Source organism: Chlorocebus sabaeus, chromosome 6 (genome assembly GCF_047675955.1).
Source record: "Chlorocebus sabaeus isolate Y175 chromosome 6, mChlSab1.0.hap1, whole genome shotgun sequence".
NCBI lineage: Eukaryota > Metazoa > Chordata > Mammalia > Primates > Cercopithecidae > Chlorocebus > Chlorocebus sabaeus.
Genome location: NC_132909.1, coordinates 17152447 through 17180414, shown reverse-complemented (window position 1 = coordinate 17180414; position 27968 = coordinate 17152447). Strand labels below are relative to the sequence as shown.

General features: G+C 61.1%; 1 protein-coding gene across 8 annotated transcripts; it reads left to right on the top strand.

Annotated features, from left to right (window-relative positions):
- Window positions 1-27639, top strand: CIC (capicua transcriptional repressor). Of its 8 annotated transcripts, none has more exons than XM_007996978.3 (21): window positions 1-105; window positions 3292-6095; window positions 18653-18802; window positions 18887-19121; window positions 19201-19330; window positions 19426-19608; window positions 19691-19856; window positions 20762-20964; window positions 21052-21277; window positions 21705-21808; window positions 22088-23321; window positions 23413-23600; window positions 23937-24058; window positions 24152-24318; window positions 24418-24711; window positions 24808-25133; window positions 25446-25690; window positions 25788-25942; window positions 26026-26157; window positions 26448-26579; window positions 26668-27639. In XM_007996978.3, exons 2-21 carry the CDS (start codon window positions 3302-3304, stop codon window positions 27033-27035), a joined length of 7554 nt encoding a protein of 2517 aa, XP_007995169.3. In that variant the 5' UTR covers window positions 1-105; window positions 3292-3301; the 3' UTR covers window positions 27036-27639. The 8 variants fall into 8 exon arrangements, with proteins under 8 accessions (XP_007995169.3, XP_007995170.3, XP_007995171.3 ...); XM_007996979.3 differs by lacking the exon at window positions 1-105 and adding an exon at window positions 762-892 and having other exon boundaries at window positions 24811-25133; XM_007996980.3 differs by lacking the exon at window positions 1-105 and adding an exon at window positions 762-892 and having other exon boundaries at window positions 25791-25942.
- The last annotated feature ends 329 nt before the right edge of the window (window positions 27640-27968 follow it).

Sequence of the window (27968 nt, the reverse complement as noted above, 5' to 3'; positions counted from 1 at the left end):
TGCGGGGCTCGCGGGTGGCGGTTGGCTGCTCCTTGCACCTCCCCCTCTTGCCGCTACCGCTGCCACTGAGAGGAGCCACCGGCGACGCCAGAGCCAGGAATACGGGTGAGTCGGGGCCCTGGGTCTAAGATACTCCTGGCGTCCAGTGAGACTCACGATGAACTGCCCTTTTCGACTTTTTCTCCTCGCCGGGGTTCTTTGGTGCTCCAGACACTCTGTCACATGGGAGTTGTAGTCTGCCTTGTACTGTCGGCTATGGGCCGAAGACGTGAGAAGACTACGATTCCCAGCAGGAATTGCGACTAGTCGGTCAACAAACGTTCGGGCCACGCCTTCTACGTCCACTCATTGGACAACCTGTCCCTTAGCCCCTCCTTCTTTCATTTCATTGGTTACTGTCCCTCACAGAGGTTGGGTTCCGGCCTAGGCTGCATGGCGACTGGGTACTGTATTTGTCATTTGGAACTAAGACGGCCTGCAATTGGATACGGCTGGTGTCCTTCACTTGTTGTAGGGTAGGGCCCTAGGCAGATCAGGCGGTCGTAGGCTCAGGTTGGTGTCGGTCCCGGAGGGAGGCCGGTCTTGGACTTTGGCCCCGCCCCTTGGCGCTGCCGGATGGGCCCGATTGGTCCCCGCGAACGTCGCTCGTAGTCGAGAGGCGGAGCCGACCAGGCTGCGGATATCTATTGGTCTAGGCTGGCGCCGGTCAGCGGGGTTGTGATCGCTGATTGGCTGGCTGCTCCAGCTGTTGCAGGTCCATTCACCATTTTGTGTGTTGGAGTAAAAAAAAAAGGGAGAATCGAGAGGGAGAGCCGGAGGGGGGGCGGGGAGGGACCGGACCGGACCGAGCCGGAGCCACGGCCCCCCGCCCCGAAACCCCGCCGAGCCCAAGGTAAGGGGCGGGGCCAGGGCTGACACGGGAAAGGGGGGTCCGGGGGGCTGGGGGCCTAGAGGGGACAGGTGGCAGGGACGGGGAGGGGGTACAGGGGGAAAGGGGTGGGCGGAATGGTGGGAAGGGAGGAGGGAGTGGAGGAAGTGGTGGGGGTTTGACAGAAAAGGGGTAACTGGGGGAGGGGGTGGTGGGCAAAGAAGGGTAACAGGAATGGAGGGGTGACAGGACTAGATCAGGGTGACAGGGAGAGGGAGGGGACAGAGTTGGAGAGTGTGACAAGGAGAGGTGATGGGGAGAGAAGGTGACAGGTCCGGAGATGGCTGACAGGAGAGTGACTGGGAGGAATAGGTGACAGAGATAAATGGGGGTGACAAGGAGGGGGTGACAGGAGGGGGCCTAGGGCATGCTAACAGAGAGGTAGAGATAGAGGTGGTGACAGGATGGGAGAGAGAGTGGCAGAGAAGCTGGTGCCAGGAGGGCTAATAGAAACAGAGGGTATGAGACCCCAAAGAGCCGGGGCCTGGGCTGGCCTGGGTTCCGGGAGTTACTACTCAAATCTGAGGAAGGTGAGGGCCCCCAGGGCTTGGGTGGGAGTTATTCAGAGGGGCTGGACAGGAAGAGAGTACGCCCTAGGGGAAAGAAAGCAGCTCTGGGGTGAAGAGAGGCTGGGCCAGGCAGCAAGGTCTAGGGGGTACAGGCGGCATAGTTGTAGGCCCTGGGTGGGGTATGCAAAGGTTTGTGTTTGGAAAAAACTGGGGCCAGATCTCAGTCCCCAATATGGTAGTCCAGTGGGTCAGTGGGTAGTAGGTGGTGATGGCTACCCAACTTCTGGGCACTTGGGTGCCAACCCCGGGGTGCCCTCCAGGCTCTGCCTGTGAGGACCTCAGGATTGGCCCAAGAAAGGGCAGGCCTGGGACTCCAGGCTCCACAGGAGGAGCAGGCCCCTAGTGAGAGAGCATGAGGTCAAGGGTCCCCCAGTAGCTGGAAGACTGAGTTGGGGTTGCCCCTCATTGTGTTTGGCTTATGGTCCTGGGCCCCCAAACCCTCCTAGAGGCCTCCGTTTTGGTCTCTCAGGTTCTCTTAGTCACTTCAGAGTAAAGTTTTTTCCCCTTGTCTTTTCTCAGGGCAGCTCGAAAGGGGGCGGGCAGTAATGACTGTTCAGGAAGTGGGTGAGGTTGGCCTGTTGGGCTTGTCCTGCTTTCTTTGACCTTATCCCACTTATCCCCACTTGGAGTTGGAGGGCATATTTGGGGACTTGCGGGGGACTGGCCGACTCAACCACCCTGCCAGAGCCAGCCCAGCCAGGGCGGGGATGCATGCAGGCAAGAAGAAGGGGGCTGGGCTTGCGGGTATCACGCTGGGTACTGTGGGGGGAGGAGCAGGCTCCCATCCAGTGGGACAGAGAAACCCTGGGGTGTAGCTCTGTGTCCCACTGTGTGATGACGTGTGCGTGCTTCTGTGCGTGTGTGTGTGTGTGTGCGCGTGCGTGTGCTCATGCACGGCCCCGTGGCAGTGCTGGGTATGAGCTCTTGCCCCAGACATGCCCCTGCCTGCTCCCTGCCAGGATCTGGGGAGATGGCTGTACCTGGCAGCCCTGGGGTGCAGAACAGAGTGGGCAGCTGTCCCTCGGGACTCTCAGCTGCCCACTTCTTCCCACAATGCCTGGCCATGCCAGGCCACCCAGAGTGGCAGAGGGAGGGTGGGGGGCGGAGAGAGGCTCATATCACAGCCCAGTCACCTCCCTTTCTGTGACTTGGTGCTTGTGCATGTGTGTGTGTCTGAGTGCATGTACTGTCTGCATGGCGACAGTGAGAGTAAATGTGCCCTCTGGACCATGTGACAGGCAGCACACTGAAATGGTCAGGAGCACGGACTCTGGAGCCAGAGAGCCTGGGTTCAGACCCTAGCGCTACTGTTTCCCACCTGGATGATCTTGGACAAGTTGCCTCATCTTTCTGTGGCTCGGTTTCCTCAGGTGTGAAATGAGGCCAATAGTAGCACCCACTTTTAGGGCTGTTGTGAGGATGAAACGGGTTAATAAGGCAAGCTTAGCATGGAGTTCAGGACCCAGGGAGTGCTCCATAGGTGTGAACTGTTAGTGCTTCTGATGTCTCCTTGGGGCGTTCAGAGCATGTGCTCTGTGTCCTCTGCAGAGCCAGCAGGTGTCTGTGAATGTTCCCCAAGGAGCCAGAGTGTGTATACTCAGGGGACTCGGGTGCTCGCCTGTGCCTGGTGCTGACTGGGGTATCACATGAGTTGAGGGCAGCCAGCGAGGAGGCCTTGGGGATGGTGGAATGGAGACAGTAGATTCAGCAAATGGGAAATCTTAAGGTACATTGGCTCTGGGGGGGGTTCCTGAGTTGCTCCACATAATCCCTTTCTGCTCTCCCACCCTGCAGGTGAAGAAAAATGAAGCCAATGAAGAAGGCATGCACTGGCCTTTCAGGTCCTGGCAGTGGCAGCAAGTCTCCCCCAGCCACCAGGGCCAAGGCTCTGAGGCGACGAGGGGCTGGGGAGGGTGACAAGCCAGAGGAGGAGGACGACGAGGCACAGCAGCCGCAACCGCAGCCTGGGCCCGAAGAGGCTGAGGAAGGGGAGGAAGAGGAGGCTGAGCGGGGCCCTGGGGCTGAAGGTCCTCCACTGGAGCTGCACCCTGGCGACCCGGCTCCAGGCCCAGCTGAGGACCCCAAAGGGGATGGGGAGGCAGGCCGCTGGGAGCCCTCACTCAGCCGCAAGACGGCCACATTCAAGTCTCGAGCGCCCAAGAAGAAGTATGTAGAGGAGCACGGAGCTGGCAGCAGTGGGGTGGCTGGGGCCCCTGAAGAGCGGGTGCGGACCCCTGAGGAGGCCAGTGGCCTGGGGGTGCCTCCACGGCCACCCACCTCCACTCGCTCCTCCTCCACTGACACAGCCAGTGAGCACTCGGCAGACCTGGAGGATGAGCCGGCTGAGCCTTGTGGTCCAGGCCCCTGGCCCCCCGGCAGCACCAGTGGCGGCTATGACCTGCGGCAGCTGCGGTCCCAGCGGGTGCTGGCCCGGCGTGGTGACGGCCTCTTCCTGCCAGCTGTGGTGCGCCAGGTGCGCCGAAGCCAGGACCTGGGTGTGCAGTTCCCTGGTGACCGAGCCCTGACTTTCTACGAGGGGGTGCCAGGTGCTGGTGTGGATGTAGTTTTGGATGCCACACCCCCACCAGGTGCCCTGGTGGTGGGCACAGCTGTCTGTACCTGTGTGGAGCCCGGCGTGGCTGCCTACCGGGAAGGTGTGGTGGTGGAGGTGGCCACCAAGCCAGCTGCCTACAAGGTCCGTCTCAGCCCTGGCCCCAGCTCCCAGCCAGGCCCACCAGGCAGCCTCCCGCAGCCCCCACAGCCACTGCACCGTGAGCCGGAGGAGGCCGTGTGGGTGGCCCGCTCCAGCCTACGCCTGCTGCGCCCCCCCTGGGAACCTGAGGCCATGCTGAGGAAGCCCCCGATAGGCCCCGAGGAAGAGCAGGTGGAGCCTGGGGCCACCTTGCCACCCTGCCCTGCTGCCCTGGACCCCAAACAGCCCGAGGACGCTGAGGTCTCTAAGATCAGCTTTGGTGGCAACCTGGGTACTCACTGTGAGGAGGGTGAGGAGAAGCACCCTCCAGCGCTGGGTACCCCCGCCCTGCTCCCACTGCCCCCACCCCAGCTCCTGTCACCGCCACCCAAGTCTCCAGCCTTTGTGGGCCCTGGCCGCCCTGGCGAGCAGCCCTCGCCCTGCCAGGAGGGGAGCCAGGGTGGCAGCCGCAGCAGCAGTGTGGCCTCCCTGGAAAAGGGGACCGCACCGGCAGCCCGGGCCCGCACGCCACTGACAGCGGCCCAGCAGAAGTACAAGAAGGGTGACGTGGTCTGCACACCCAGCGGAATACGAAAGAAGTTCAACGGCAAGCAGTGGCGCCGGCTGTGCTCGCGAGATGGCTGCATGAAGGAGTCACAGCGGCGAGGCTACTGCTCACGTCACCTGTCCATGAGAACCAAAGAGATGGAGGGCCTGGCAGACAGTGGGCCTGGGGGGGCGGGGCGGCCCGCGGCCGTGGCAGCCCGTGAGGGCAGCACGGAGTTTGACTGGGGTGATGAGACGTCGAGGGACAGTGAGGCCAGCAGTGTGGCGGCTCGTGGAGACTCACGGCCACGCCTGGTGGCCCCTGCTGACTTGTCACGCTTTGAGTTCGACGAGTGTGAGGCGGCCGTGATGCTGGTGTCGCTGGGCAGCTCGCGCTCAGGCACGCCCTCCTTCTCACCCGTCTCCACGCAATCGCCCTTCTCGCCAGCCCCGTCACCCTCACCCTCGCCACTCTTCGGTTTCCGCCCTGCCAACTTCAGCCCCATCAATGCCTCGCCAGTCATCCAGCGCACTGCAGTCCGCAGTCGCCATCTGAGCGCCAGCACCCCTAAGGCAGGCGTGCTGACACCGCCAGACCTGGGCCCCCACCCACCGCCACCTGCCCCCCGAGAGCGCCACTCCTCTGGAATCCTACCCACCTTCCAGACCAACCTGACCTTCACCGTGCCCATCAGCCCTGGGCGACGGAAGACAGAGCTGTTGCCGCACCCAGGGGCCTTGGGGGCCCCTGGCGCAGGGGGTGGAGGAGCCGCCCCAGACTTTCCCAAGAGTGACAGCTTAGACTCTGGTGTGGACTCGGTGTCCCACACACCTACACCCTCCACGCCAGCTGGCTTCCGGGCCGTGTCCCCTGCTGTGCCCTTCTCTCGCTCCCGCCAGCCCTCACCATTGCTGCTGTTGCCCCCGCCTGCTGGCCTGACCTCGGATCCAGGGCCCTCTGTGCGCAGGGTGCCTGCCGTGCAGCGGGACTCACCTGTCATTGTCCGCAACCCTGATGTGCCACTGCCCTCCAAATTCCCTGGGGAGGTGGGCACTGCTGGTGAGGTGCGGGCTGGGGGACCTGGGCGGGGCTGCCGTGAGACCCCGGTGCCCACTGGGGTGGCCAGTGGGAAGCCTGGCCTGCCCCCACCTCTGCCAGCCCCCGTGCCCATCACTGTGCCTCCAGCTGCACCAACTGCCGTGGCCCAGCCGATGCCCACCTTTGGCCTGGCTTCTTCACCCTTTCAGCCTGTGGCCTTCCACCCCTCACCTGCTGCCCTGTTGCCCGTTTTGGTGCCCAGCAGTTATACCAGCCACCCTGCCCCCAAGAAGGAAGTCATCATGGGCCGGCCTGGAACAGGTAAGAGGTGGAAGTGGATGGGCTGTGCCAGGCTCACCTCTTAGAGGGCCTCTTGCAAGCTGAACTCTCGAGAGGTGAGCTCCTCACCTCGGAAGGGTTTCAAGGGGAGGCCGGCCTCCTCTCTGCACAGATGTTGCAGTGGGAATTCACATGTCAGGAAGGGAATGGACTTTTAAGGCTCAAGGCACCGTTTCCAGGGGCCTCCTGTCAGAGATTCTGGTCTCGAGAGGTCTATCAGTCAGGAAACCTTTATTGAGTACAGACTGAGTCAGGTCTCCATGGAGCTGATGGGATAACAGAGAATGATAATTGTGGCAACAGCTTCCATGTCTTGGGGGACCAGGTGAGGGCATTGCCATGGTAAGCACTGTATGTAGGTGAGCTTGCCAAATTTTCACATTCACCTCATAGAGCGCTTACCATGTACCCCCGTTCTAAACCCTTTTCAAATATTAGCTCATTTTTATCTTCACAACCACCCTAACAGGAGAGTGCTATGATTATGCTTGTTTAGAGGAAACTAAGGCCAAGGTCATAACTTGCCCAGGGTTACATGGCTAGTAAATCCTGCAGCAGCCCTCAAACCCAGGCAGGCTGGCCCGTGACCACATGGCCATAGTGCTGGATTACAGATGGGCAGACGGAGTCTCTAGCAGGTCCTTCCCAGGAGGTGGCAGAACCAGGACTGGAGCCGTCATCTTTACCACTGTGTCCAATAAACATCACAGGCACAGTCAGTGCCGTGGAAGGGAGCCGGGGGGTGTGCTGGGCACTCCTCCAGGTGTGAATCTAGCCTGGCTGCCCTGAGGACAGGGCGTGTAATTCAGGAGTTGAAGGATGAGTGGGAACCAGCAACCGTGGGGCAGAAGAGCCTCCTGGGAGGAGGGTGATGGGACAGCGCCGAGGCTGGAAGGAGCACAGCCTGGAAGGGGAAGATGGAAGGCCACGGTAGCTGGAGAGCTGAGGCTGGGGGTAGAAGAGTGCCATTTTTGAGATGATGCTGGACAGCCAGGGACCAAGGCCAGGCTGGGCCTTGTAGGAGCAACACAGAGAGGGTGACAGACCTGTCAGAAGCTCCTTCCTAGCATTTCTTTCTTTCTTGTTTGTTTATGTATGTATGTATTTATTTTTACAGAGATGGGGTCTCACTATGTTGCCCAGGCTGGTCTTGAATTATTGGGCTCAAGCAATCTTCCAGTCTTGGCCTCCCGAAATGCTGGGATTCCAGGTGTGAGCCACTGCACCTGGCCTTATTTATTTTTATTTATTTATTAATCTACTGTTGATTCAGGGCCTGGCCCTGTGCTGTGCCTGGCCCTGTGCTGGATGGTGCTGAGGACACAGTCCTATTTACACAGGGTTCATGGCCTCTGGAAAAGATAGACCCCTCCCTAGACAGTAACAGTCTGGGATGGTCAGAGATGGGGAGGAAGCCCAGGAGGCCGTGGGAGCCCAGAGAAGATGCCTGTCCAGTCTGAGAAGTCAGGAAAGGCTTCTTGGAAGAAGGGCCAGGTGCCTATGAACTGAAACCTGAAGGGTGTGCAGATGTGAGCCCGGCAAGGTAGGCAGGAAGGACCTTCAGGCAGAGGAAAGAGTTTGTGCAAAGGCCTTAAGGTAAAAGCAGATATTTGTAAGATGTTGAATCTACAAAGTCAAAGGCTCTAGATGGCGAGTGAGTGTTGGGGATGTGTGGCTGGATTGGTGAGCAAGGGTCAGATCAGAGAGGACCCTTAAGTAAGATCATTATGAAATGTATCCTGAGGGTACTAGGGAGCCATGGAAGGTTTTGAGCAGATTCAACCACTGCTGCACCATGAAGGGTGTGTTTGAGTCTCTGAGGCCAGAGGCAGGGAGACCAGGGAGGAAAGAGGCTGGGTGTGGATGTGGGTAGGAGCCACTGTGGCTTGGGCTGGGGCAGGAGCCCTTTCAGGAAGGAGCACTGGCCTGGCCCTGCCCTTATGGGGTTCCAGCCCAGGCCAGTCGCTAGGGACAGGGCACAGGGACATGGGCTATGCCTGCCCCTAATGCTCATATACAGAACTGAGGTTGTGAGCCGTGTGTTTCACCCTGACGCCAACATTTTTTACGTTTGTTGTTATAGGTGATAGGAACAAAATTTTACAGCAGGGGTTTCTGTCCTTTGGCAATGAAGAAACTAAATCAGAGGGTCTGTAACCACTCCCCTACCCTTCACCCCTCCATGTGCCCACAGCCCCCAACATGGCCCCTACAGTATTGTTTCATGTGGCCACTCCTGCTGTGGAGTGGGGAGGGATGGCACTGGTGCAGGGGATGCTGAGGCTTACCAGAGTAGGCCCAGCAGGGCTCTTGTTACCATTTTCCAGATGAGGAAAAGTGAGGCCCTGACAAAAGGAGAGTCTTGATTGAGGCCAGCCAGCCAGTGAGGGGCAGGATGAGGGTCTTGAGCCATCTCCCAGCCTCCAGACTGTGGGACTCTCACTACCAAAAGTGGCAGTAATAATAACTCACCGAGCAGCACAGGTGATACACGTGCCTGGCACACTTCAGTGAGTCCTGCTGAGCCTTTACTCCCTGAATCCTCACAATGCCCCAGGCTGGTACCATGATTACTAGTTCCACTGGACAGAGGAGGAAACCGTAGCCTGAGAGGCTAAGTGACTTGCCCGGCATCCCTCAGCTAGGAAAAGAGAGAGCCAGGATTTTTTTTTTTTTTTTGAGACAGAGTCTCCCTCTGTCGCCCAGGCTGGAGTCTAGTGGCGCAATCTTGGCTCACTGCAAGCTCCGCCTCCCAGGTTCACGCCATTCTCCTGCCTCAGCCTCCCAAGTAGCTGGGACTACAGGCACCTGCCACCACATCCGGCTAATTTTTTTTTTTGCATTTTTAGTAGAGACGGGGTTTCACTGTGTTAGCCAGGATGGTCTCGATCTCCTGACCTGGTGATCTGCCTGCCTCAGCCTCCCAAAGTGCTGGAATTACAGGTGTGAGCCAGACAGCCAGGATTTTGAGACAGAGTCTGGCTCTGTTGCCCAGGCTGCAGTGCAGTAGCGCAATCTTGGCTCACTGCCACTTCCTCCTCCTGGATTCAAGCGATTCTCCCGCCTCAGCCTCCCGAGTAGCTAGGATTACAGGAGTGCGCCACCACACCCGGCTAATTTTTATATTTTTAGTAGAGCCGAGGTTTCACCATGTTGGCCAGGACCAACGGTGGTCGGGAGTCTTGAACTCCTGACCTCAGGTGATCCTTCTCCCTTGGCCTCCCAAAGTGCTGGGATTACAGGCGTCAGTCACCGCACCCAGCTGCCAAGAGCCAGGATTTGAAATCAGACTGTCTGGCTCCAGATCCCAGGCTCTCAAGCACTTTCAATAATAACAATGATAACAATAATACCTACTCTACTGTGCGAAGACTGTGTGCCTAACCCCGGGCTTGGGGCCATTTCATCAGCTCCGCCTGATGCTGTGAAGCAGATTGCCAGGCCTGTTGTCCAGGGGTAGACTGAGGATCAGAGAAGGGAGGCCCCTTGCTGGGGGCCACCTGGTCGTCATAACTTGTCCAGTGCCTGTCCTGGCAGTTCTGAGGAGCACCTCCCTAACAACACCCATGCTGAGGTATCCAGGCCGCCTTCAGGTTCCTGAACAGCCGGCCCTTTCATTCTTCTCCCAGAGGCCTCCCTAAGCCCTTGGGAGGTAGGCAGCTTGCAGCCTTCTCCCCACGGGGCCCAGATAGGGCAGACCATGTTCAGTGGTATAGTAAGGTTGCAGGCTTCGTCCCTTCTGCTGGCCCGTGCCAGGGCCTGACCCTCCATCAGAGGGCAGCAGGTGTGAGGGGGCGGCCCAGGGCAGCCTGCCTGCTCCTGCCCCCAGCCAGGCATTTGCTTCCGCTGGGGGACTTGCTGGGGCAGGCGGCTGGCATTCTCCACATTCTGCGCATGGCATGGCCAGCCAGCTGCCGTTGCCACCTCCCTCTGACTCTTCCCGCCTGCTCCCCAGGAGAGGATTCCGCCCCAGGGCCTGCAGCCCCAGTCCAGGAGGCCAGATGTCTCAGCCCCATTCCTGGTATGGCCTCCCTCCCGGCTCCCAGCTTCCTGCCTGGCTTCCCCTTATTGATGGGCATTGCTTCTTGTCTTGGGCCTCTGTCTGGCAGTCTGGCTCTGTCTGTCTGTCTTATCCTTGGCTTGCTCTATCTCTGGTCTCTATTTCTAGGTCTATACGTGTGTCTCTTTCGGGACCTCTGTCTGTCTGACTCTTCTTTGAGTCTGGGGGCTCCCTATGTCTTCCTGGGTTTGTCTGTCTCTAGACTTCAGTCCTTGTCTGAGCTTTCAGCCCACCCTCCTTCTGTTTTGGCTGCCAGTTTTGGCATCCTGTGTCTCTGGGCCAGCCTTGGCTTCTCTTTGGCCCTCCCACTCCCACTCTTTGGATGGACTTGCTGCCCCCATGCCAGCCTCCCAGCCCCACCCTGTGCATATCAGGTGTTCTATTCTTTTAAGACAGCGGGCAGTTGCCAAGCACCAGGTCTCCTACTTCCTTCTTGGGGAGTGTTGGGAGGATGTCCAGGCCGGGGAGTTCCCCTCATGCTCTTTGACAAATTAACTGCCTACTACTGTCCCTGAAATCTGCTGAGAAGTGTTGAGATCCATCCTGCAGACCCATCCACCATCCAAACACCTGTTCCCAAGACAGGCAGGAAGGCAGGGGCTGTATGGACCAAGCTAGGAGATCCGGCTGTGGGGGGCGGCAGGAAAGAAGCTTCTGTGCCCACCCACCTGCTAGAGGGCATGACCCAGGTCACCCTACGTCCCCCGCTACCCCTTGCCTTTCATTTGATGCCAGCTTCATTGAAACGAGTCTCAGATATAGTGCACCCCAATGGGTAGGGCCTCAGAGACCAGGCAGTACCCACCAACTATGCTTGGGCAGGTGGGGAAAAAGGGGCCAGAGGGGTTAAGCCTGGGTCTCCTGACTCCCCAGATCCAGGTACTGCCCACCATAATTTCCATTTTGTCTCAAACAGTGAACCGTATCTCCACCAGCAGGAGCCAGCTCCCTCCTCATCCCTCTGCCAGGCCCAGGGCTGAGCAGTCCTGGGGCAAGTGGGTGAGGAAGGCAGATGTGGATGCGCCAGGCACAGGCAAGGATGAGCCTAGGGAGGTACTGAGTCTGGGGAAGCCAGGGGGCAGGGACAACTCTGGTTCATGGGGGCTGATAAGGGAGGATCAGGTAGGTTTCTCATTGGAGGTGACATTTGAGCTGAAGTATGAGGAATGAGTAGATTTCAGAGTAGTCAAAGAAAGGAAAAGGCAATTCCACCTGAAGCAGCTGCATGAGCAAAGACCAGGAGAAGTGAAAGTGCATGAACTCCGAGTGGCTAGTTGAGGCTGGAGCTAACACCAGAGTCCAGGCTTAGCAGAAGGGTGCTGTGGACGACAGGCCCAGCCTGAATGCCAGGCTGAGAAGCTGGGACTCTACTCGGGCCAGTAAAGAGCCAAGAAGGCATTTAGAGCAGGGGAGGGAAAAGGTCGGATCTAGGTGTCAGAGACCCCTGGAGATCGCCCTGGAAAGGCAGGAGTTGGGAAGAAGATGGCTTGGAGAAGAGCAGAAGAGGAGGAAGAGCTTGTGAAGTTGCAGGAATGAGTCTTGGTGACTTTGTAGAAGAGACCCCACCTCCACCAGCTTAGCAGCCCCCAGCACCTGGAACTGCGAGGCGTCAGGCTGCCTCCTGGCGGCAGGGCGCGGCGGGACAGCAGGCGCGCGCATGCGCGGCAGGGGGGGTAGGGGTTGGTACGTCCCGGAGCCCGCAGCGCCCGGGTATTAATGGCTCCATTAGTGGCCGGGAGGGAGGCGCATTAGCGGCGGCGACGGCGTCTGGCTCCCATTACCACCGGCGGCAGCGGCTGCACCGCAGGCGGCTGGACCCTAGCCCGCCGCGCCGCCGCCTCCACCCCCACCCTATCCCCTGTTCCCGCTCCCCACGAGGCACCGGGCAGGGAACTCCCGTCCCCTTTTTTCGGCGGAAAAGCTGATTGTGAAGCCAGATTTGGGTTAAAATCCCGGCTGTGCGACCTCCCGGCTGCAAGATGCTGTCCCCCCACTGAGCCTGTTTCTTGCGAAGTAGTCGGGGAAACCAGGTGCTCTGGGGGTTGCGTAGACGCGGACTGGCACCCAGCGAGGGCCGCGCCCAGCCCCCGCTGGCACCCAGGGGTGCTGGTTCCCGCGCGCCCCTGGGTGCAGGCCTCCCGTGTCGGTCCTCCGTCCTTCCCATTGGTTGCCGTCTCGCCCGCCGACCGCTGATTGGCCGAGGCCTGCTTCCCCGCCCCTGAGCGATTAACCCCTGCGCGGCCGCGTCCTTGGGCTGGGTGGGGGACCCTCCCTCCCACCGCAGACAGCTCGGGTGCCAGCTGGCCGGCGCCCCGCCGCGGCCCGCGTGGGTGTCAGGCCGGCCGGGCACCCGCCCGCCCTCCCTGCACAAAGCGGCTTTGTGGGGCCTGCCTGGGGTTGGCTAGGGGCCAGGCGGCGAGTGGAAAATCTCGTGAGCGCGGGGAGGGAAGGGGAACGCAGGGCGGCGCCCCCTCCTCTGCTCGGGCCTTGGCGCCTCCCTCAGCCCGCGCAGACCAACCCTCCCAGCCCCAGCGCCTGTACACCCCTTCCCCGCCCCCGCACCCGCACCTTCCCTTCCCCAGACCCACGTCTCTCAACCCCCGACCCCCGCATCCCACCCATCTCCCAATCCTTGGGGACCATCCCCCACACACTCTCCCCTGTCTCTCTTTTCCTCCTGGTCCCCCTGCCTACCCCAGCCCCACTCACACTGACTCACCCCAGCGCTATTTTTAGCCCCCCTTCCCTGCCGAGCCGCGCCAGCCCAATCCTGGGCTCGTTCCCCAGGCAACCCTGGCCGTCGCCGACGCCGCCCGGGGTGGGTGGGTGGGTGTGTATGTGGAAAGCGGGTGAGGGGAGCTGGGGACACCGGGGTGGTGAGCTGAGGCGGGGACCTGGGCCTGGAGAGCAGGGTGGGGAGCCGCAGGCGGCCGGCAGGGGTGCGGTGCCTAGCGGGCTCAATAAATGGGCCCCGTGAGTTTAGAGTGCGCCTCTCTGCCTGTCCCTCAGTCTGTCAGCATCCCTGGCTCTCGCCCCAGGCCTCTGGGCAGGCCTCAGCCTGTACGGCCCGCCTGGGTGACTGTTGATGTCTTCGTCTGGGTTCCCTGTCCCCAGGCCTGGGTGTGGTGGCACAGTGGGGGCTGTTTAGGGGCAGTCCTTCTGTGGAGTTGGTTAGGGGTTGGTGCAGAGGGTGGCTGCCATCACAGTCCTGCTCAGTACCTTTTTCCAACTAGGGAGGCCCCTGTTAGGGTTGGGGATGGCAAGAGAGAGGGAGCTGTCTAGGGACAGGACCTGCTCCCTCCCCTCTGCTCCTAATCCACCCCCACCCAGGGTTCCTCCACCCTGAACAATAGAAGCTAAGTATAGGGCTGGCCCAGCGCCCAGGGCAGGGGGGCCCTTCCCGCCCGGATTCCCGCCCCTCCCTACCAGGCTAGGCCCCCACTTGGTTGTACCCTGCCCCGAAAGGGGCCTCTTCCCATGTCTCCTCCGTGGGCACTGTGTCTTCTACCAGATGTGCAACCCTCCCAGATGTGTGGGGCCCTCTTTCCCTCCTGTGCCATGCCTGGCTCTTTTTCTGAACCAACAGAAGTGGGGAATCTGGGGGGCAGAGCTCCTCTGAGCTCTGTCCTTGGGCTTTATTGCAGTAGGGAAGGGGTTAACTTGCCAGTAGGTGACTCACTCACCGGTGGGGAGAGGAGGGGGCAGTGGTGGGGGCAGTGGTGGGAAGATAGCGGGCCACATTGATTTCAGCCTCAATTCCTGCCTCACATTGCAGTCCCTGGGGCAGTGAGGTAATGGAGGGTCTGAGTCTGGGACTGCATAGGAAGGAGGGGGCAGTCACCTAATAGTCCCTCTGGTTGCCCCTCCAGGCTCACAGCCAAGTGTCTGGCCCTGCAGTCTCTGGAGGTCAGAGAGCTACAGACCTTCCCTTCCCTTTTGGGCTCAGGTTACCCAGTTTTTGCCCCCTCTCCATTCCTTCAGCTCTGTCAGTGGATGAGGCAGGTTGGGGAAAGAGCTCCTCTGCTCCTGTCGACCAACCTGTGTAAGAGCCCAGTCTTGGTCCGTCTTAGCCTGTGCAACCTTTACCTGCCCAATTGTGCGACCCCAGTCCTGTGCCTTTACTGGGTATGGCCCCAGGGCCCCTCTTGCGTGATCCAGGGCCTTTGTGTCTCTGCCAGATGGGCTCTACATCCTTGCCTGTGTCTTCATGTGAGCCCCCTCACCTTTCTGTGGTCCACGTGGCTCTGTATCATTGTCTTACTATATTCCTCAGCCTCTGTTTGGAGTTCCCTCCCTGGGTCCACCCAGAGGTTAAGCCTTGAGTAATGGAAACAGCACTTGAGTTGGAGCTCTGGGCTGGTACATCTTGACTGCATGATCTTGCCACAGTTTATTCAATCTCTGAGGCTCGTTTTCTCACCTGAACAATGGGTGTAATAAAGCATACCTCCCTAGGTGGCTGTGAGGATTCAATGAACCAGATAATACACACAAGCTCCCAGCACACAGCAGCCCCAGTAAGTGTTAGTTTCCTTTCTTCCTGGCCCTTTTTTTCTGGGAGGAGTGGGGGTTAGTGGGTGGCTGGCAGAGTAGTGTGGTGGGGTCAGCCATGGTGTGCTCTGTGGTCCCCTGCATTATGCTGCTAGATAGAGGGTCCAGAGTGGCAGATGAGTGTCAGAGTGAGTGGCTGAATGATGTCGATGGCCACTGGGCTCTGTATACCTGATGGGCCTGGGTACTGAAGCAGGTAGCGCCCATTAGAGTAGGATTATATAGAGGGTGGGGTCGGTATGATGGTGTCTGCGAGAGCTGAGTGTGCACTGGGAATAGGAGGTGCTTTGTGAGTGCTAGGAAGGCTGTGTGTGTGATGGAGGAGTATGTGGTTGTGTGGGAGGGGTGTGGAGTGTGTAGTGGACAAGCAGGGCTATGCTGAGTTCCTCCTGTTTGACATGTTGTCTGTTTGCATGATTCATGTGGGCTGGTGGGGGTGTGATGAGGATGCGGGTTGGCAAGGCATGTGTGACAGGGCATGGATGAGATGGGTGATGAGAACAGGATGGGTGAATGCACGATGGTGGGTGGGGAGCGATGGACTGTGAGCGTGTGAGGTTGTACATCTGTGTGAGCAGGTGTGTGAGGTGTGACTTCGTGTGTGACAGTGTGGGTGTAAGACAGAGGGTATATGTGCCCGTGGGGTGTGTAGGAGATAATGGGTGTGGCACGAAAGTGTGTGTGTATGTCTGTGAGGAGTGTGAGTGTGAGTAGGTGAAGGCTCAGGGATGCCTCGTCCAGCCCTACGCGCAGTTTGTCTGCCCAGCGGGGCCAGGCGCGCCCAAGCGGGTGTGCGGGAGGCGGGCCGAGCCGCGGGTGAGCGTGTTCCTCGCGCCGACTGGACACACAGCACCACGCACAACCCCGGGACCTCCGCAGCGCGGCGCCCCGAACCGCCCCCCTGGCTCGGTGCCTTTACTGCAGTGCGCCCTCCCTGCCACCCTCCTACCGCGGCCCCGCCCCCGGCCGGCTCGGGGCCAACCGGAGCCCGCCCCGCCCTGCCCTTATTTGCATATGACTGACGTTCCCCCGGGGCGGCCAATGGGGGCGGGCGCGGCGGGGCCTGACCCGCGCGCGGCGGCGGCAGCCAATGGGCTCACGCGCGGGGGGCCGGGCTTGCGCGGAAGGCCGCGGGGGAAGCGGGGAAGGGGCGGGGGGAGGCGCGGCGGGGGGAGGGGAGCGCGTAGTAGTGGCGGGGCGGGGAGGCGGCGGTGGTTCGGCGCGGGGCTCGCTCGGAGCGCACGGACGGACGCACGCACGCTGGTCCGTCTGCCCGCCCGGGGCCGGAGGTCGACCCGGCGCTGAGCCTCGGGCCCCGGGCCCGGAAAGGCGGGGCGGCGGCGCCGGCAGCCGGGGCGCGCGGGGCCAGAGCCGTTACCCGCCGGAGCTGCGAGGGAGGGAGGGCGCGAGCGAGCCAGCGAGCGGGGAAGGGAGGGGGCCGCCCCCGCGCACGCGCGCCGCGCCCCGCCCCGCCTGCCCCGCCTGCCCCGCCCGCCGGACTCCGCGAGGGAGGAGGGAGAGGGAGGGGGCGGCGCCGATGGCCCCCGTGCCGCGCGCCCCGTGACGGCCCCCGCGCGCGCCGGGGGGCGGGGCGGGGCCGGTGCGCGCTGACCTCCCCCGCCCCCCGGGCGGCGGGAGGCAGGCGGCGCTGTGCGCAGGCGCGCCCGGCGGAGACCCCCGCGTGGGGCGGCCGGAGGGGGGCGGCGGGGGGGGGCATGCGGCGACGGCCTCCCGCTCCCCCCGGGCCCAAGCGGCGACGGCCGAGGAGCGGGCTGCGGGCGGAGCGGCGTCGGCCGCTGAGGAGGTGCGAGCCCCTGCCGGGCCCCCCCTGCGCCGGACCATGTATTCGGCCCACAGGCCCCTGATGCCCGCGTCCAGCGCGGCCTCCCGTGGCCTCGGCATGTTCGGTCAGTAGCGCCTGGGCCCTGGGACTGCAGGGGTCAAGGTGTCGGGGTGCTAAGTGTGGAGTAACGGTGATGGGGGTATAGTAGAAGAGAACAGTAAAGGCAGAGTAAAGGAATGATGGGGAAAGTTACGGAGCTCGGCCGGGCCGAATGGTTAGTGACGGCAGGTGGGAGTGTAGCGGAGTGGCGCGTACCTGGGGACAGCTGTGATGTTAAAGTGATGGGATGGCACAAGGCTGCTGTAATAGAAAGGTGAGGGGTGCCAAGTAACCGGCTGTGGAGCATGGGGTAGAATAGGAACATCAAGGGAAGACCTGCTGGTCCTAGGGGAGGAGGCTTGGATTGGGTAGTGGGGCTGAGGACAGGGCTCAGGAAGCGAGTGAGGCACTGTTTGCTGAGATCAGAGTGACGGGCTGCAGTGTGTGTGGTGTAGTTTGCAGAGAGCGCGACACCTAAGAACCTGGCGGGTTGTGCACTGGGGAGGGGTTCAGGAGGGAGCAGGACCAAAGGACTGCTCTCCATTGTCTGCTGGGTCCCTTCCCCCCCGCCAGAAGAGGAGACCCTGATGGGAAAGATCTTTGCAAAGGGAGGCACAGGTCTAAGTCTCTGGAGGCTTTTATATGGGGTTGGAGGGCCCAGCGGGTTTTCAGGGGTAAGGGACAGGGTCATTGTAGTCTTGAGTGCCCTTCAGTGCTGTCTTTGTGATCCCAGTCCCTTGTTTCCTGAGGTCTACTTTTTCCTTTGTCAGCCCCTCACAGAATCAGGTCTCCAGGCCAGTGCCTCGTACAGAGCTTCCCCCCCTCCCGTGCCCATCCCTCCAGGCTTCTGAAGGCATGGGGAGGTCACCTCAGGTCAGGTTGATCTGGATCAAGGGAAGGCCTGGAATGATGGAGAGCAGGGCTAGGGCGGTTCCCTCCTCCCTTCTTCGTCTTCCCCGAGCAGGGGCCTCTCTCCTCTGCTGGTTCCACTTCCCCCAGGGAGCCAGGCTCTGTGAGGGGAAGCCCACTTGTATCCTAGGCCCGCCCCAAAAGTCCAGCCAGGGGTAGGTCCCAGCCTAGAGCTTGCTCTTCCACCACCCATGTCTTGGGGCTGAAGGTTGGACCCCTGGGACCAGCCTCTTGGTGAGGAAGCATCTTCCTGTGCATATCCTCAAGGAAACACCTGGCACTTGTGCCCTCTCTGGGTAGAGACTTGTAACAATCCTCTCTTCTAGCCCATTGTCCGTGTCTTTTATTGCAAGGAGTTTACCACACCCTCCCCTGTTTTGGGCAAGGGGGCTGGACCCTGGACTACAGATAAGCTGAGGGGCTGATGGGGAGGGCGACTGGGAGGCCGATTTGTGGATGGTGCATTCTGTTCGTGGGGGCGAAGGGGAGAGCTGCTAGAGCCACCTGTGCCCAGCCAGGAAGGACAGGTCTGGCACTGTTTGTGGTGGGGAAGGAAGGCAAGGAGCAGGACTTCTCCCACACCACAGTTCCCACACCACAGCTGTAAGAGACTCCACAGCCTGTGGGTAGTGAACGGAGAGTTGGAGGGGAGGGGACATGGGGCCATATGCCTCAGGAAAGGGAAAGAGAGCATGAGGCCAAGGTGAGAGGTTGTGTCGGGTGGCGACTGGGCTGCTGGGAATGTGGCATGACGGGGGTGGGGGTCCCAGCCCGTAGAGATCTGGGGCCTTGGTAGTGTGGGATGGCAGCCGAGCATGACCTGGTTTGTGGCAGGAGCAAATCGTTCCTCTGGCCTGTTCCCTGGTGGCAGGGCTGGTGGAGATTGGTGGGGGGAGGAGTGGGGCGTGAGTACTATTTCCCTTCCTCGCTTCTGTTTTCTTTTTTATAAATCTAGAAACCTTTCAGGGAGGAGTTTTTCCTGAGTGACGTTGCATGGACGAGTCCAAGAGGCTCTGGTGTTGGGGGTGGGGGGTAGATAAAAGGGGTGGGGCTACCTCATGTAGGGTGGGGAAGAGCTTGAGTTGGGGCTGGGGCCAGGTTCTCCTGCTGCACAGCTCACCTGGCTCCTTTCCACAGTGTGGACGAATGTGGAACCTCGCTCTGTGGCTGTGTTCCCCTGGCACTCCTTAGTCCCCTTCCTGGCACCCAGCCAGCCTGACCCCTCCGTGCAGCCGAGTGAGGCCCAGCAACCTGCCAGCCACCCAGTGGCCTCCAACCAGAGCAAAGGTGAGGGCTGGGAGGACTGGGGGGAGGCAAGGGTGTGGGGTCCAGGTGGCCTAGGAGCCCTCTGATCTACCTCTGTGTCCCCAGAACCTGCTGAGTCGGCAGCTGTTGCTCATGAAAGGCCACCAGGTGGGACAGGGAGTGCTGACCCTGGGCGGCCCCCTGGAGCCACATGCCCTGAGAGCCCAGGACCCGGACCCCCACACCCTTTGGGGGTGGTGGAACCTGGTAAGGGTCCGCCTCCCACCACAGAGGAGGAGGCCCCTGGCCCCCCAGGAGAGCCCCGACTGGACAGTGAGACAGAGAGTGACCATGATGATGCGTGAGTTCCCTGAGGTGTGGTACTTGGGGGTGGGATGGCCAGAGACATGGCCCTCACTGTCCCTGCTGCCCTGCCGCAGCTTCCTCTCCATCATGTCTCCTGAGATCCAGTTGCCTCTACCGCCTGGAAAACGTCGGACCCAGTCCCTCAGTGCCCTACCCAAGGAACGGGACTCATCTTCTGAGAAGGATGGACGCAGCCCCAACAAGGTACTGTATCCCTGCCTGTCCCGTGCTTACCCCGTGGCCACCCACACCTGTCTCCCTGGTCCTAATTGTCCCACTCTGGGCTGTGTTTAATGCAGCGGGAGAAGGACCATATCCGGCGGCCCATGAATGCCTTCATGATCTTCAGCAAGCGGCACCGGGCCCTGGTCCATCAGCGTCATCCCAACCAGGACAACCGGACCGTCAGCAAGATCCTGGGCGAGTGGTGGTACGCCTTGGGGCCCAAGGAGAAGCAGAAGTACCACGACCTGGCCTTCCAGGTAACGCCCCTGCCTCTTGGCTCCTCCCAGCTTCTTCTGGTGGGGTGGGTGAGTGAAGGGTTGCCCTGCCCTCTCCTGCCAGGTGAAGGAGGCCCACTTCAAGGCCCACCCAGATTGGAAGTGGTGCAACAAGGACCGAAAGAAGTCCAGCTCGGAGGCCAAGCCCACGAGCCTGGGGCTGGCAGGAGGGCACAAGGAGACGCGGGAGCGGAGCATGTCGGAGACGGGCACTGCCGCTGCCCCTGGGGGTTAGTCAGCCCCTTGGCTCTCCCACCTTGCCACTTCCCTCCCTGAGAGCCACCTGCTACCCCCTTGCTTGCTCCTCCCCTGCCCCAGCAGCTCCTCTGTGCTCTATCACTTTTATTTGGCGACCCTTATCTGTAAAGGAACCGGCAGTTGATTCATGTGAAGGAGCCAGGGAGATCCAGACAGATAGATTCCCAAACAGCAATCTCATTATCAACTGTTGTTTAATGAGTGTTCACTATGTGCCAAGCACTATAGGGAATATAAGCTCTAGTCTGCAAAACCCCATTCTATTTCTAGAAGAAGAAACTGAGGTTCAGAGAGGCAAAGTCACTTGCTTAAAGTCATAAGCAAGTGACAGAGCTAGAATGTAAACCCCAGTTTGACTGGCCCCCAACACCATAGTTGGAGCCACTGCAGCTCGCAAACACCCCTGATGGGCTGCTTCCACTTATTGAGGGTGTCTGGTGTGCCTGGCAGTGTTCTGGGGCACATTTTTGGAGTGAGCCTATGGATATGGCAGTTCTATGAGGATAGATGGTAGTTCCTATGGATATGCAGTTCTATGAGGGTGGGTACGCTAGTTACTTCTTCTCTGAGATGAGGGAACTGAGGCTCAGACAGGCCAGCGGTTGGCTAGCCAGCACCACATGAACCTCTCTCCAGGCCTCCTTACTTTCAGGAGGGCTAGCCCCCAGGGAATGGGCCTGCTGCAACCCCAGAGGGCAGGAATCAGCAGGAAGGAGATGCTGGACTGATGGTGGGTGGTGTTTTTTTATTTCACCAAGTGGCCCAGAAATTCCAGCCTGCTTCTGCCTAGTACCTAGAAGTATCTATGGGTTGTTGGGCCAGTCTAGGTGCTGGTGAGAGGCTTACTGACTGTATAGCGCCCCCCTCTACTTTACAGTGTCCTCTGAGCTCCTGTCCGTCGCAGCCCAGACACTACTGAGCTCGGACGCCAAGGTTCCGGGGAGCAGCTCCTGTGGGGCAGAACGGCTACACACAGTTGGGGGACCTGGCTCAGCTCGGCCCCGAGCTTTCTCTCACAGTGGGGTACACAGCCTGGATGGCGGCGAAGTAGACAGTCAGGCACTGCAGGAACTGACGCAGGTCTGGGGTGCAGGCCCCCAGGGGGTGGGCAGGGAGCCTGTCCAAGGCAGCAGCCCTGCTGAAACCTCCCTGCCACCTTTCCTGCAGATGGTGTCCGGCCCTGCATCGTACTCTGGCCCAAAGCCTTCTAACCAGTATGGAGCTCCAGGTCCCTTTGCAGCCCCCGGTGAGGGAGGTGCCTTGGCGGCCACCGGGCGGCCTTCGCTGCTGCCCACCCGAGCTTCTCGTTCTCAGCGTGCGGCCAGTGAGGACATGACGAGTGATGAGGAGCGCATGGTCATCTGTGAGGAGGAAGGGGATGATGATGTCATTGGTGAGCATTGCAGGACCCAGAATCTTGCCCAGGACCCAGCAGGCCAAGGCTCAGAGGGTGGGCAGAACTTGGATCCAGGCCCCTAGGCCCCTTTGGTTTCTTTTCCACTTGGTTTGTGGTTACGTGTGGCCAGTTCAGGCCCTGCCGAGTAAACCCAACCCTGCCCTCAGGAAGCCCCCAGCCCTGCAGGAAATCTGGAGGACCTGGGTGTGACTAGATCTTCAGATGCAGTGTTAGGGGCTCTTTCCTGCAGCCTCATAGGCTCTGGCACTGGGCATGTGGGCACAGTCTTGGGCTGAGGAGTATCTTTTCTGGACAGCACTCCCTGCTGGTTTGGAGCAGAGCTGAGATCCAGGCTCCAGACTGTTTCCTCCTGGGTCCCCTTGCATCTAGTCCCCTCCCCATACTGTTCCCTCCACTCCCTCAGCTGATGATGGCTTCGGCACCACTGACATTGATCTCAAGTGCAAGGAGCGGGTGACCGACAGCGAGAGTGGGGACAGCTCTGGGGAGGACCCAGAGGGCAACAAGGTGAGTGCTTGGGTCACGGTGCTGTCACATCACACTCCCTCCTAAGCCACGGGAATGTCTGTTTCTCCCGGGTATTTGAGAGAGGGGGAGATTAAGATCCAGAGAGGTCAAGCTGCTTGCCCCGTGGGGAGTTGGGTCATAGCCAGGATGAATTGAGGCCTTCAGCTGGGAGGGGTGCAGCCCTAGACTGGCCTGGCTGACAGGCTGGGGGGGCCTGGCTAGGGGACTGCTATTGAGGTGTCGGAGTGTCCTGACCTGGCGTGTCTCCCTTTCATGCAGGGCTTTGGTCGGAAGGTGTTTTCACCTGTGATCCGTTCCTCCTTTACCCACTGCCGTCCCCCACTGGACCCTGAGCCCCCAGGGCCCCCGGATCCTCCTGTAGCCTTTGGCAAAGGCTATGGTTCCACCCCATCCTCCTCTGCGTCCTCGCCTGCTTCTTCCTCAGCCTCGGCAGCCACCTCCTTCTCACTGGGCTCAGGAACCTTCAAGGCCCAGGAGTCTGGTCAGGGCAGCACAGCGGGCCCCTTACGGCCCCCACTCCCTGGGGCTGGGGGTCCAGCGACACCTTCCAAGGCTACCCGGTTCCTCCCAACGGATCCTGCCACCTTCCGGCGCAAGAGACCTGAAAGTGTGGGTGGCCTGGAGCCGCCGGGCCCCTCAGTCATCGCGGCCCCTCCCAGCGGAGGAGGAAGCATTCTGCAGACACTGGTGCTGCCCCCAAACAAGGAGGAGCAAGAGGGTGGTGGAGCCAGAGTGCCCTCCGCCCCCGCCCCATCACTGGCCTACGGGGCCCCAGCAGCTCCCCTGTCCCGTCCTGCTGCCACCATGGTCACCAACGTGGTGCGGCCTGTCAGCAGCACTCCTGTGCCCATCGCCTCTAAGCCCTTCCCCACCTCTGGCCGGGCTGAGGCGTCTCCAAATGACACAGCAGGTGCCAGGACTGAAATGGGCACTGGGTCTCGGGTGCCTGGGGGCTCCCCGCTGGGTGTCAGCTTAGTGTATTCGGACAAGAAGTCGGCAGCAGCCACCTCACCAGCCCCACACTTGGTGGCTGGACCCCTGCTGGGCACTGTGGGAAAGGCGCCTGCCACTGTCACTAACCTACTGGTGGGCACCCCAGGGTATGGGGCCCCTGCGCCCCCTGCTGTCCAGTTCATTGCCCAGGGGGCCCCTGGCGGTGGGACCACTGCGGGCTCAGGAGCAGGTGCTGGGAGTGGCCCCAATGGGCCAGTACCCCTGGGCATCCTGCAACCAGGTGCCCTGGGCAAGGCTGGGGGAATCACCCAGGTACAGTACATCCTGCCCACGCTGCCCCAGCAGCTTCAGGTGGCACCTGCCCCAGCACCAGCCCCTGGGACCAAGGCAGCGACTCCCAGCGGCCCTGCACCCACCACCAGCATCCGTTTCACCCTCCCACCGGGCACTTCCACCAACGGCAAAGTCTTGGCCGCCACTGCACCCACTCCTGGCATCCCCATCCTGCAGTCTGTACCCTCCGCCCCACCCCCCAAAGGTGAGACCTGGGCCAAGCAGCACTAGGAGAGGGGCCATAATCCTATTTGACTCCCTTGTAACCTTTTCCTTTCTTGCCTCTTAACTTCCAGCCCAGTCAGTTTCTCCCGTGCAGGCCCCGCCCCCGGGTGGCTCAGCCCAACTGCTGCCTGGGAAGGTCCTAGTGCCCCTGGCCGCCCCTAGCATGTCAGTGCGGGGTGGAGGGGCCGGCCAGCCGCTGCCACTGGTGAGCCCACCCTTCTCAGTACCTGTGCAGAATGGTGCCCAGCCCCCCAGCAAGGTGAGGGATGGCTTTTCTCTCTACGTGCTGGGTGTTGGCCCCTGTACCCCACCATTTCTTTGTTTTTCCTTCAATCTTCTCTCCTTTTCCATGTCTCTGGTTCTCTGTCTTGCTATCTTCTGTGATTTCTTTGTGCATCCTGACTTTCTCAAGTTCTCAGTGTCTGTACCCTGCTCCTCTGTGTCCCCACTTCCCACTGTTACCTTGCCCATCCTGTTCTCACCCCAAGTTCTGTGTTCCTTGCTTTTGCTTAGAGCCCCACTTTAGGTCTTGGTCCTCCCCTGCCCCAGTCAGGGGCCACAGCTCACCCTGGGCTATGGGTGCCTTTCCCCACAGATCATCCAGCTGACCCCGGTGCCTGTGAGCACACCCAGCGGCCTGGTGCCGCCCCTGAGCCCAGCCACACTCCCTGGACCCACTTCACAGCCTCAGAAGGTCCTGCTGCCCTCCTCCACCAGGTAATTGCAGCTGAGCCCACACTCAGAGGCCAGGGAAGGGGTGAGGCGGGGCCAGCTTACCTCACTCCTCCCCATTTCCTCTCCCTGCGGCAGAATCACCTATGTGCAGTCAGCGGGCGGGCACGCGCTGCCCCTGGGTACCAGCCCTGCATCCAGCCAGGCTGGAACAGTCACCTCGTACGGGCCCACGAGCTCTGTAGCTCTAGGCTTCACCTCGCTGGGGCCCAGTGGCCCCGCCTTCGTGCAGCCCCTGCTCTCAGGTGAGGGGCGGCCTGACAGGCAGTGCTGGGGACCCAGGGTGGGGCTGAGGCAGTCCGGGCCCTAACTTGGTCTCCTGTTTCTCCTTCTCTGTCTCTCAGCAGGCCAAGCCCCACTGCTGGCTCCCGGTCAGGTGGGCGTGTCGCCTGTGCCCAGTCCCCAGCTGCCACCTGCCTGTGCAGCCCCCGGAGGTCCTGTCATAACGGCGTTTTACTCTGGCAGCCCTGCACCCACCTCCTCAGCACCCCTGGCCCAGCCGTCCCAGGCCCCCCCAAGCCTGGTTTACACTGTGGCCACCAGCACAACCCCACCTGCAGCCACCATTCTGCCCAAGGGCCCGCCAGCCCCTGCCACTGCCACCCCAGCCCCGACTAGCCCTTTCCCTAGTGCCACAGGTAGGTGTCAGATCAACCCAGAGCAGGGTGAGTTGGGGGACCCAGGGGATGGGCTCCAGTCAGGCCTGGCTCAGCAAACACTTTTCTCACCACTAGCAGGTTCCATGACCTACAGCTTAGTGGCCCCCAAGGCCCAGCGGCCCAGCCCGAAGGCCCCCCAGAAAGTGAAGGCAGCCATCGCCAGCATTCCCGTGGGGTCCTTTGAGGCAGGTGCCTCTGGGCGACCTGGCCCTGCACCCCGGCAGCCTCTGGAGCCTGGCCCAGTCCGAGAGCCAACTGCCCCAGAGTCTGAGCTTGAAGGGCAGCCCACACCACCAGCCCCTCCACCTGCTCCAGAGACCTGGACTCCCACGGCCCGGAGCAGCCCCCCACCGCCCCCGCCTGCTGAGGAGCGGACCAGCGCCAAGGGTCCTGAGACCATGGTGAGTGCCTGTAGGCCTTGGGGCTCCCACTGCCACTTGGCTGTGCCTCTCCGTTGATGTCTTTGCTTTTCTGTCCTACTCCTCTTCCCTCCATGCCTGTGTGTCTCTCAGGTTAAAGGGTCCCCCTGTCCTTTCTGCCTGCCTGTGTTGTCCCCCCTCCCATCTGAGGCCCCTGTCTTGGCCTTCCTGAGGCTGTGTGACGGCCTTCTTAAGGGGTCTGCCGGGCGGGTTCAGATCCAACTCTTTGTTTCTGACCTTTGCCCCAGAGTCTGAGCTCAGTGTTCTCCATCTCCCTGCCTATCTCCATCCCAGGCCAGCAAATTCCCCAGCTCATCTTCAGACTGGCGTGTCCCTGGGCAGGGCCTGGAGAATCGTGGGGAGCCTCCCACTCCTCCCAGCCCAGCCCCAGCTCCAGCCGTAGCCCCTGGTGGCAGCAGTGAGAGCAGCAGTGGGCGGGCAGCCGGGGACACCCCCGAGCGCAAGGAGGCGGCTGGTACTGGCAAGAAGGTGAAGGTGCGGCCCCCGCCCCTGAAGAAGACCTTTGACTCTGTGGACAAGTGAGCATGGGCTGGGGCCTTGGTGGAGCGTGTGGGGTGGTGGGAGTGGGAGCCGCTGCAGGCCGAGGCGGGGGAGGTGACCCTGCCAGCCCTCCAGCAGGGTCCTGTCAGAAGTGGACTTCGAAGAGCGCTTTGCTGAGCTGCCTGAGTTTCGGCCTGAGGAGGTGCTGCCCTCCCCCACCCTGCAGTCTCTGGCCACCTCACCCCGGGCCATCCTGGGCTCTTACCGCAAGAAGAGGAAGAACTCCACGGGTAGGCGAGCGTCGGACAACCAGGGTCCATAGGTGGAGGGCAGACTGGGGCCACCTGCACTGAGTCTGCTTCTGTTTGACCAGACCTGGATTCAGCACCCGAGGATCCTACCTCGCCCAAGCGCAAGATGAGAAGACGCTCCAGCTGCAGCTCGGAGCCCAACACCCCCAAGAGTGCCAAGTGCGAGGGGGACATCTTCACCTTTGACCGTACAGGTGCCGTGGTGGGCAGAACTCTGGGGGCCTGCAAGAGGAGTGGCTCTCTGAAGGCAGTTAGAGTGGGAGAGGTAGGGTGGGTCCATCCAGGCTGGGAGGAAGCACACAGCCTGTCAGGGGTGGGTTCTGGAGTCTGGCAGGCCCCTAAGTTGCCCTGTGACTGTGGGCGGGACTCCTGTCTGACTCCACTGTGAAATAGAATGCAGCGAGGGCTCGAATGGGCACTCAGACGGTGGTAGGAAGGCCCTGCCGCTGCTGCAGCCTTGCCATGCTGCCTGTGCCCTGCACAGGTACAGAAGCCGAGGATGTGCTTGGGGAGCTAGAGTATGAGAAGGTGCCGTACTCCTCCCTGCGGCGCACCCTAGACCAGCGCCGGGCCCTGGTCATGCAGCTCTTCCAGGACCATGGCTTCTTCCCATCAGGTGAGCCTGTCTTGGAGTCTTGGGCTCACTCGGGTGGGACTTGTCTGCACATCTCATCCTGTGCTCCCCACTGTTTTTCTGTCTCCAGCCCAGGCCACAGCCGCCTTCCAGGCCCGCTATGCAGACATCTTCCCCTCCAAGGTTTGTCTGCAGTTGAAGATCCGTGAGGTGCGCCAGAAGATCATGCAGGCAGCCACTCCCACCGAGCAGCCCCCTGGAGCTGAGGCTCCTCTCCCTGTACCGCCCCCCACTGGCACCGCTGCTGCCCCTGCCCCCACTCCCAGCCCTGCGGGGGGCCCTGACCCCACCTCGCCCAGCTCGGACTCTGGCACGGTCCAGGCTGCCCCGCCACTGCCTCCGCCCCCAGAGTCGGGGCCTGGACAGCCTGGCTGGGAGGGGGCTCCCCAGCCCTCTCCCCCACCGCCAGGTCCCTCCACAGCTGCCACAGGCAGGTGAGGGAACCCTGAGAACATGCCAGGACTCATAGTACCCCCTCAGGACATGGACAGTATGTGGGGGCAGGAAGGTTATCTCCTCTCGGGTAAAGCCATTTCGTCCTCTCCAGTTTGGGGCGGAATGAGGCCTGCTCCTCTTGTAAATACCCCCTTCCCTTGAAGCTCCCTCCCGGTGCTGGGGGGCAGCTGAGGGGCCGCAGGGGCAGTCTCCCTCCTCCACGCCCCTGTACATAACCTGGAGTGTGTGACCTTCAGAGCTTTTCACTTTATGCAAAATGGCTCCTGTGAGGGCTGCAAGCTGGAGGGTGGTGTGGGCCTTGGGCCACAGGGAGGCGCCTGTGGAATAGGGGGAGTTCATGCACCCCTTTTTTCCCCAGAGGGGCTGGACTCAGGTTAGTTTGGGGGTGGGGGCTCCTGCACTTTGCCACAGGCACGGGGAGGGTTTTCTCCTCACCCCCTCTGCCCTCCCAACTTGGGTTGTACTTTCTAAGAAGGTGATTCCCCTGCCCTTGCCCCCTTCCCCAGAACAAAACATGTTGATCATGTGCAATATTTCTTACTGTGCCGAGAAGCCACAATGAGCGAGATTAAAGCTGTTTAACACACCTGTGTGGCTGCAGGCTCTTAACAGGGAGGGCTGTTGGTTGTACGTCCTGTCCTCAGTTGTTGTGGAGCGGTATGCTTTCCATGATGTGGGGGGAACAATTCCAGTACCACTGCCCCCAACATCAGAGGAACCCCACAGGCCAGGTCGCTGACTTGCTGTGGAACAGATGGCCCCTCTCCAGTTTAGGAGCCCAGGGAGTCTCAATGCTTGCTGGCCCCATTCTCAGCCATTGGACTGCATGAGTTTGGGGAAGGCCTGAGGCAAGATGCCACCAGATGGTTTAGCCTCACTGGCTCTGGGGTCATTCGTCCTCAGGAAACAGGCCCC

Excerpts from the sequence above, each read along its gene's own strand:
- CIC (XM_007996978.3), top strand. The coding sequence starts at position 3,302 with ATGAAGCCAATGAAGAAGGCATGCACTGGCCTTTCAGGTCCTGGCAGT. Across the intron at positions 6,096-18,652 it reads CATGGGCCGGCCTGGAACAG|TGTGGACGAATGTGGAACCT; the intron begins GTAAGAGGTGGA and ends TCCTTTCCACAG. Across the intron at positions 25,691-25,787 it reads ACCTTTGACTCTGTGGACAA|CAGGGTCCTGTCAGAAGTGG; the intron begins GTGAGCATGGGC and ends CCAGCCCTCCAG.